At 31.5% G+C, this 10,595-nt stretch overlaps 1 protein-coding gene across 1 annotated transcript; it reads left to right on the plus strand.

Annotated features, from left to right (window-relative positions):
* Positions 1-3,617: 3,617 nt before the first annotated feature.
* On the plus strand, positions 3,618-8,929 carry LOC139514455 (calmodulin-like). Its single transcript, XM_071303738.1, has 5 exons — positions 3,618-3,720; positions 3,979-4,006; positions 4,787-4,933; positions 7,955-8,197; positions 8,628-8,929. The coding sequence occupies exons 1-5, from the start codon at positions 3,718-3,720 to the stop codon at positions 8,657-8,659; spliced, it is 453 nt and encodes a 150-aa protein (XP_071159839.1). The 5' UTR covers positions 3,618-3,717; the 3' UTR covers positions 8,660-8,929.
* Positions 8,930-10,595: the final 1,666 nt, after the last annotated feature.

Raw genomic sequence — 10,595 nt, forward strand, 5'->3', positions numbered from 1 at the left:
ATAAAATAATTCGAAAAATTAATCAGGAATAACCTTTATATTTTGATTTATATTATTGATGTAAATCAAAACATCGTGTTATTCCTGATTATTTTTTCGAATAACTTTATTTGTGTGTTGAGAACCTTTGGTGACCCCGTAGTTTAAGTGTCATTAAAATGTACATAGTGAGCAGTGGTCGTTACAGACAAACATTCACACAATCTGTCCCAGTCAATGGGATAGTTTGTGTCGTCAATCAATAGCCACAGCCACACTGTTTTGAATATGATTCTAAAGATGTTGACTCTCTAAAAGAAAAGTTAAATTTATCACGTTACAGATAACTTGACTCACTTGAGTTCAGTGATAACAGTAGAAGAGATAGTAATGTTCTGCTATTCGTTTAATTAAAAATGGCAAAAGCCAGTCGACATGATTTCAAATGAAACGTTGAAAAATGCAATCCCTATTTTAATAAAACTACTTCATAAACTCTTTAATAGCATATTCGAATGTGATCAATTTCCGAGAATATGGAATGAAAGCTTACTTGTTCTCTTGCATAAGAAAGGGGACAAATTTGATCCAGGGAACTATAGAGCTATATCTATTAGTTCCAACCTGGGTAAACTTTTTAATAAAGTTTTATATAAACGTTTAGTAAAAATTATGGATATCAAAAATTAAATAAGTAAAAATCAAATAGGTTTTAAAAATAAAAGTCGTACAGCTGACCACATATTCACTCTTAATATAAAAAAAGAAGATGTGGTATGATTGCCAATGAGACAACTATCCACAAAAGACCAAAATGACACAAAAAAATTAACAACTATAGGTCACCGTACGGCCTTCAACAATGAGCAAAGCCCATACCGCATAGTCAGCTATAAAAGGTCTCGATAAGACAATGTAAAACAATTCAAACGAGAAAATTAACGGCCTTATTTATGTAAAAAAATGAACGAAAAACAAATATGTAACACATAAACAAACGACAACCACTGAATTACAGGGTCCTGACTTGGGACAGGCACATATATAAATAATGTAGCAGCCGCGGGGTTAAACATGTTAGCGGGATCCCAACCCTCCCCCTAACCTGGGACAGTGGCATAAAAGTACAACATAAGAACGAACTATAAACATCAGTTGAAAAAGGCTCAACTCATCAGATGGACAAAAATACAAGTGGACGTGGTCCGGTACTTATACATACCGACACAAAAAGACACAATGAACAGATCTGAGAGTACTCGTAGTTATTTGACAGCTAGTTCAAAGTCACTAACAACTAATAAAAAATCATGCAACTAAGACTAAACTATCAATCCGTACACATCCAACATCCAATGGATTTAGTGTAAAGACATCATAAACAGCCAGAGAAAAACATGACCATAACTGATCAATATAGACAAGATTAAGACCATAACTGATCAATATAAACAAAAAAAGAAAAAAAAGTTTTTGCTGCCTTCATAGACTTAAAAAAGACATTTGATACCGTATGGCGACTATAGGTTTATTTTCTAAACTCATAAAACATAATATCCCCCCAAAAATGTTTAATGTTATTTATTCAATGTATACTGATACAGTATGTAGAATAAAATTCTCTAATGGGTTGAGTCCGCCATTCCTATCAGATAGGGGTGTTAAACAAGGTGACATATTGAGTCCCCTTCTTTTTAACTATTTTATAAATGAACTAGTAGGTAATCTTGATAACAAACATACGGACCCAGTTGCCATTGGGGATACCTCTTTGAACATTCTTTTATATGCAGATGATATTGTTTTACTATCTGAAAGCAAAGAGGGTCTACAAAAATCTCTTGATATTTACATGAATATTGTTCATCATGGAAACTACAAGTTAATACTGATAAATCAAAAATTATATTTAATTCTAATTGTTAAACCATTTTAGCTATGATAATGCATATCTTGAAACGTTTACAAATTATTGTTACTTGGGTATTGTTTTAAAGTATAATGGTAATTTTTGCCTTGCTGTGACTTCTATACTGGAAAAAGCCCGAAAGGCATACTATAAGATTAAGAAAACTATATGTCTCAATAACCCATGTACACTTCTTGAAAAATTGTTTGATTGTTAAGCTACTCCCATTTTTATATATTGTAGTGAAATTGGGGTGGGGGTGGGGGGTGGGGGGATTCACATTTCAAAGACTCTGATCCCTTTGAAAAATGTTAAATTTATCAAAGATATATTAGGGGCTCACTGTAAGGCATCTAATGATGGATGTCGAGCCGAACTTAATAGAATTCCTTTGTAGAAAAAAAATATTATATTCAATATTAAAACTACCTGAACCATATAGTTTCTTCGGAAAATTCTTTGGCATATGATGTATTCACAAAATCTGTAGATTCAAACCCTTGGGTCATAAAGGTCAAGGGTCTTTTGAATGGACTTGGAATGTCTTATATCACCAATAACTTTAATTATGTTAAAGGCAATTTAAATTCTATTAAACAAAGAATTAATGACCAATGTTTGCAAGTTCAAAATGCAAATATATTTGAATAAAAATGTAGACTTTAGTCTACATAATGGGCAGAAGACCACCCTATGTTGATACATTGAAAAATCAGAAGTGACAGAGCTGCAATATGTAAGATCTGTATAAGCGCTCATATACTGATGATTGAAAGAGGGAAACATTGAAATGAGAGATACTGCACTGTATGTAATTCTGGTCTAATTGAACAAACTCTATAAAATTGTCAAGATGTCTAATTCATAATCATTGTTTATAATATGACATATTACATATTATGTATGATCAACTATGTAATTAATATACCATGAGCTGTTGATGAGTTTGTGGTAATAAAATATTTAATGAATGGCTATTATCTATTTTGAATTTATTGAACCATAAAACTAATTTTTGACTCTTCACATTGAATAATCCGCGAAGCGGATTATGTTAAATGTGAAGAGTCAAAAATTAGTTTTATGGTTTAATAAAATCAAAATAAATTATTGCCATTCATTATAAATAAATTTCTATCAAAAATAAGGCTCAAAATAATAAAGAACTTTTATTTTATATTAACAATAACAACGTACACACATGTTGGCGTATGAATACACAACGTCAGAGTGGGCGTGTCGCCATCAAAATTGACAACATTGAAAATAAAACTAATAATTTTAACCAATCAGAAGACAGTAAAAACACCAAATTTATTTATTTACAAGTATTTGTATTATTATGTAAACAACTTGTGGCATCCGATTTTATTGACAATCCACAAATTATTATAGGCATATAATGTGTATCTATGGTGTATTCTAATCATTTCATACTCAGACACTTTGTCTTCGAATTTTTCCCCCTATATACTTTTTTTAATATAACCAGAGACATATAACACATTAAGGTATAGAGGGGGGAAAAATCTGAGACAGGTACGTGGTGCCTTTGATTTCATACCCTTGAACAATTACAATCAGGGCAAAATATAATAGCAGGTAATGATTTAATGTAGACTTATAATTGTTCATTTTAATGAAATTGGTTTTTTTTTCGTGTTATTAAGTGGAATTATGTATTAAGGAGATATGTTTAGCAGACGAATACACAACAACCGGTTTTTTATCAAAGTACTCAACCAATCAAAGGTAGTGTGACATTTTCATACCTATAAACCGGAAATAAAGACACACCTGAAAGAAATTGTGGAAGATATAACGTAAGAATGGTAAGAACACTAATATTAAACTATGTAGCAAGTTTTCAATAAATAAGTCCATAAACTCGCGAAATATACGGAAACATATTACACAAAGAAGACATCAAAGCAAATTATTTACCTGTAGCTACTTACCTTGGTCAATATTTGATTACACTATTTACCTTTTCAGTTTATACTGTAAATTGTAATCATGAAATTACCTGCAATAAACAGTTATGTAATAGGCCATGTACACCCTGCTATATACTTTTTTTGTATTTGTAGTCGAAGTTTTCACAGCAACAGCTAGAGGGTAAGTTCTTGTATAAGTTTCTGGACACCGTCAGTTTGGACTATTGAAGTAAAAAATGTGGGATTTCAAATCTTTTGTTTGTATAGGTCATACATTTAGGTTGTGATTAATAACACTTGGAATATGATATCCCAAATGGGGCCAGTAAAGTAGCAAGTATATAATATAAAGACCTTTTTGCCTGTTTGAAAATCAGAAAGCACTCTGACATAACTATGTATCTATATTTTTGAAATTTAGAAAAAATATTGACATACTGAAGGGTTTCAAACTTATTGAATTTAGTGTGAATTGCAAAAATCAGCTTCCTTTTGAGATCATTAAAGACATTTTCTGGATATGAGCCAGGATTTTAAAAATGTGTAACAATTTTTTTACCATTTATAGACTTTTTTTATTGTTTTCTTGAACATGTTAAAGTAGTGAAAATATTCTAACAAATTCTTCTTTTCGTCCTTTTTTTCTACTTACATGTTAGATTTGGTAAACAATTTTGAATACCATTACTGATTAGAAAATTAAAACAAATGTATATGTGGCCAAATAAAAAAGTATGTGTGGTTCCAGTTACATCTTAAAAAAGATAATGTAGGTAGGTAGGGATTTTTTTTTATTTTATGTTTTATTTTTACATTGAGTCTAAAGACTGGAACCACACGTATATTTTTATTTGGCCTGTACATAATTTAGATCACTGTATACACATTAAAATACAATGTATGTGTGGTCGTAATCAATCTTAATATATGGAGCAATCCTGATATACAATTTTTATTACAGAGCTGAAAGAAGCATTTATTATATTTGACAAAGACAATGATAAGAAAGTGAACATGAAAGAATTAGCAACAATTATGAGATCCATTGGCTTTAGTCCTACTCAGGCAGATTTACAGAACATTGCTCAGGAATATGGAGCTTCCCATGGTAGGTACTGGGTGACAGAAATCACAAATATTGAATAGCATGGTTACCATAAATGTATACATACCAACCAGAGTAACCATAACTTATACATCCCACCCTGAGAAACCCTAACTTATACATCCCAGCCTGAGAAACCATAACTTATACATCCCAGCCTGAGAAACCATAACTTGTACATCCCAGCCAGAGTAACCATAACTTGTACATCCCAGCCAGAGTAACTATAACTTGTACATGCCAGCCAGAGTAACAATAACTTGTACATTGCAGCCAGAGTAACCAGAACTTGTACATCCCAGTCAGAGTAACTATAACTTGTACATGTCAGCCAGAGTAACAATAACTTGTACATTGCAGCCAGAGTAACCATAACTTGTACATCTCAGTCAGAGTAACTATAACTTGTAAATCCCAGTCAAAGTTACCATAACTTGTACATCCCAGTCAAAGTAAGCATAACTTGTACATCCCAGTCAGAGTAAGCATAACTTGTACATCCCAGCCAGAGTAACAATAACTTGTACATCCCAGTCAAAGTAAGCATAACTTGTACATCCCAGTCAAAGTAAGCATAACTTGTACATCACAGTCAGAGTAACCATAACTTGTACATCACAGTCTATATAGTTTTTAATAACACAATATTATTACAAGGGTTTGTAACTTCCCCCCCCCCCTTTAATCAAAGTGATGGAAATATTAGAAGAGTAGTTTGAAATTTTTCATATTAAGGTAAGGTGAGGGGAAATGATCATTAATAAAGCACTATTGCTGAAAATTGCATTAACATCAGGTCCTTAGAAGGAAAAGTGCTTTTCCAGTATGAGATTAAAATGAGCTCATTTAATTTAATAATATGGGTCTCTTAATGTGCACAATTTTATTTAAACTGCAGTTAATATCTTATCAATATAATGTTGCCTGAGGCTGTTCTGAACATGTTTAAAAAAAACCAAAACAATTGCCAATCAAAAATTCTTCTAGTAAATGCTTCCGACTATCATTGTAAGACATAAAATCTAGACCAACAGCTAATAACTTTAAAGTGTCAACAAAAATAATCTAAATATGTTGTTTTGGGGCATTTTGTAAGTTGAAAAAGAGGTTATATGACATTGAAGATTAAAAAGTTGTAGCCTGCCTTTTGATTAATTTTTAAAGTATTTCTCAAAACAGGGCATTTAAAATGTACCTTTTCAATGTATACAAATTAAAAAAAAACTTATTTTATTCTAAATTGTTGATTAATTACAGATGATAGTATTGGAAATTTATGAAGTAAATTATAAGCCTTACTTGAATAGCTTTTATATATTCATATTTATATTCATATTTCATTTTTTTAAAAGATCTTTTTAATCCATTGATCATTAATCATTCAGACATAATTTACAGAATCACTTTTATAATATGTATTGTAGATGAAAAGTAATAGGCAATAAATAAATCTATCATCCATATATATCAAACATCTAATATGTACATTTGTATATTCAATTATGAGGTACGATATTTGTATAATGAAGGTTCTAATTATGTATGACAGGGGTTGATAAGTAATGTGGTCAATTTGATTGACAGTTTAGGAGGTTGGGCATTGTAATTAAAGGTCCACCTTGTCTCTGATTGTTTGGTGATAATGACAGTTGTCAATCATTATAGTATTGTATCAGGAACCAATTACCTAATCAAAATGTTATTAAAAAGCCTGCACATCAACAAACCTTAGTTAGATACATCCTTGGATGAACTGCTCCAACAATTTACCTATTTTACAGTTCATATGTGTATTATGTGCACATATATGAGAACTAAAGGGAACTATATTTCAGTGTGAATACATTTAGTAACAGTAGCTAACCTGTCGTGTTGTAAGTAGGGGCGGGTCCAGGTAAGGGCGTAATGGGCGTACGCCCCCCTTTAAAAAAAAAAAAAAAAAAAAAACTATCGTTATAATCTGCTAGTATTGTATTGAATGATGGCAATTTATCATATTCATTATTTAAACACATACTCTGATTTCTTTTTATACTGATTCCCCAATTTGATGGGTCATCATCAACCGTAAAATTTCGTTTCTCGGAGTCCGGCGTGTTCAACTCTGCGATTAGTATCCATTGTTGTTGATGTGATAAAGAATTCGCATTTTTTTCTGTGTTCATTTTAGGTTTTGCGTCAAGGTACATGTATACTAGAAATATGTATATTTCCACATTAAAGCAATACTCAGAACGAAAGAACTTTATTCTTCAGTGTTTATTTGTCTTGTATCATGTGTGTCGTTCAACGAAACCCGAACTTAATCAAAAATAGATTGATTACTTCATAATTTGATGCTAAATTGTTGAAATTCAGGAGCTTCTGAGCTTCCCCATGGACCCTCAACCGTAATCACGCCTCTCGTTCATAAAATCCTGGCCTAGGTATTGAAATGTTAAGTTACTCCTTATACCCTTGAGTTTGGAATTTCTCGTTATTGGTCTACTGCTGTTAAGATCCATCCAATCATTTTAATATACCAAAGACAATTAATGGAGAAAACTCGGCATAAAAAATGTCACACCCTGACACTTTAACTATAAAATATACATGCTCCAAGTCAGGAACCGTTACATGAGTGCAATTCTCTATTATTTTATGTTTTTAAGCCAAAAAAGGTCCAAATTTTTTTTTATTCTACGCCCCCCCTTTCAAATATCCTGGACACGCCCCTGGTAAGGGAGGCCAGTGCCTAAGTAAAGATTTAGAACAAGTTCTAATCTTTCCAAAAATCAAATGGTAGCTCCTGTAGAGATGTATTGTAGATTTTTCTGTACTCGAAGGTTAATGCTTTTAAAATGTAAACATATAAAATATTCTTCAATCCTTCATCTGTAATTTGTTTTTAAACTGCCTGGTATTTTTCTTTTATTTGTTTAGATGAATTAAAAATACATAACAGGATCTATTTTTTCTGAAATAAGTATTATTTTAAACTCCATGGTATATTGTTTCCTAAAATCTCATTTTTCCCTATTTTAGGTAATAAATTGTTTGACTTCAATGAAACACAAAGTATTATTTCCAAACGTGCACCTCCTCCAGAAAAAGAAGACACAATCAGGGACTGTTTCAGAATTTTTGACAAGGATGGCAACGGTTATGTCAGTGCTTCAGAACTCAGACATGTATTGACAAATTTGGGAGAACGACTAACAGACGAAGAGGTGGATGAAATGATTAGAGAGGCTGATATAACTGGTGATGGACAAGTAAATTATGATGGTTAGTATATAGGATATCATTTCATCATTATTTAGCACTAAGAGAAAAAATAGTACTTGAAGGGCTATACACAGTTAGTCATATGAATCAGAAATGTACCATATTTTGTTTCGAAGTCTAAATTGAAATATGAAATAAGAAGATGTGGTATGATTGCCAATTACACAACTATCCATTCAAGACTAAAGGAATAAGATGTGAAAAATTACAGGTCACTGAATGACCTTCAACTATAAAAAAAAAAAGCCCCTACATTACAAAAATATACATGTATTAATTCAAAGGCAAAGACAGTTTTCCTCAAGACACTTTACATTTTATGAGGCCAACACTTTAGAAAGCTGCAGTGATTATTTCATAAATCTTAAATAAAGATAGGATGACTATAATTTCGATTACATGTAACATGATTTATTTTTGTTATTTTCAGAATTTGTAAAAATATTAACAACTGGAAGATAAAATGGATCGACAAACTTTGACATTACATATTATAGTGGTTGTGTTCTATGCAGATTAGGTACTACACATTTGACCAATGGGATGCATGCAAACATTTTACTGCTGCATTATTTCAATAGACATGAATCTTTAATGAATTCCATTCAGCTTTACAATTGTTTTTAAAAATTATACACAATTTTTCTGAGGTGAAAAAAACAAGATCTGTATTTATTGCATTGTTTTTATATATATTTTACTTTATTAATCATTAAATATACAAGACATTCACTGCTTCTTTATATATAGTTCATTATTGCCTTGACCTTAAAAGATAGTTCATGTGACCATAAGCAATGTACTTGTACTTTTGTAAATTAGTTTATTAAACATCATTTTGTGCTACATTGTTCATGTACTTGTTAAAGTCAATTTTAACAATTTTTGGTCAAGATGGAGATAAAAGATGAATATTTAAATTTTAGTAGATATGTAGTATTATCATATACTTAGACTAAATAACATATGATTTTTACTGTATGATAATAGCATAAAATTAACGTAAATTTCATATTTTTCTAATTGGTGTTTAGCGGGCTGATATGAAAAGTTTATCACATGTTTGAACGTTATCACATGCCTTTCCATAACGTTATCGCATGGCATTCCGGTGATACTCTGCAAATTCCGGAAAATACCATGCGGCTGTTGGGCTGATATTGAACCTAGGCTTATAATACAAGCGATATGAAAAATGCCATGTAATAATCTGATAATATCAATACAAGTACACAAACATACATGGGCAAGCAATGATTACTAGCTTTGAATGTTTCCTTTTAACTTCAAAATTGAGAAAACATCATGCACCTCTGAAATACATGAACTATATTAATTAATTGATTGTTGGTAGTTAAAGCAACAATAAGCTACTTGTCTTTATCATGGTGGCAGAAGCGGAAGTAAATACTAAAAAAAGGAAACAAGTATTCAAAAACCTGTATTAACAGCTAATTGTGGTTATAATAAACATAAGCAAGACTGCAATTGTTGAAATGCCTTGTCTGTTTTACTTCTGATTTAATTCATGTTGAAAATCCGTAATCACTACAAGTATTACAAACTCAATATTATCAATGATCCATGAAAATGAGCCAAATATAGCGGTTCAACCATTTTCAGTACCAGAAGAAGATCAAACCACAAAATCTTAATATTGACGCATGAAAAAGATGGTCAAAGTCATATGAAACCTGCCAGACAGACATGTACAATTATTCAATACAACAAATATACTTCACCTATTGCTTATAGCCTGAAAAATAGACCAAAACCACATGGAACATTGTTTAATGAACCATGAAAATAAGATCAAGGTCAGATGAAACCTGCCAGTATTACATGTACACCTTACAATCATTCCATACACTTTATATAGTGAACCTATTTGCGTATAGTATCGAAGAAAAGACAAAACCTAAAATTGAGGTCAAGGTCAGATGAAACCTGCCTGTCAGACATGTACTACAGTACATCATAAAATCATTCCATACACCACATAAATTGACCTTATGCTTATCATAACTGAGGATTAGACTTGGTCATGTATCTTTAACCTTGATCACTCATCCATGAAATAATTAAGGTTGATGTCAGGTGAATTGTACGTGAAAGACAAGGAATCCATATACCAATAAAATTGAAAATGGAAATGGGGAATGTGTCAAAGAGACAACAACCCGACCATAGAACAGACAACAGCAGAAGGTCACCAACAGGTCTTCAATGCAGCGAGAAATTTCCGAACCCGGAAGCGTCTAAATATAGTTACCATAATACTCATAATGAGAAATGATTTCACTTAATACAAAAGCAGTAATTGTTTTTGTGTCACTAAAAAATATGTGGTCAAGGACACTGAACATATAACAAAGGGAAACTTCAATAATACCTTGAA

This window comes from Mytilus edulis, chromosome 3, assembly GCF_963676685.1.
Source record: "Mytilus edulis chromosome 3, xbMytEdul2.2, whole genome shotgun sequence".
Lineage (NCBI taxonomy): Eukaryota > Metazoa > Mollusca > Bivalvia > Mytilida > Mytilidae > Mytilus > Mytilus edulis.

Bases quoted from the DNA above. Each gene is read 5' to 3' on its own strand.
- LOC139514455 (XM_071303738.1), top strand. The intron at 4,934-7,954 runs GTAGGTACTGGG...TCCCTATTTTAG, and splicing joins GGAATATGGAGCTTCCCATG to GTAATAAATTGTTTGACTTC. The intron at 8,198-8,627 runs GTTAGTATATAG...TGTTATTTTCAG, and splicing joins TGGACAAGTAAATTATGATG to AATTTGTAAAAATATTAACA.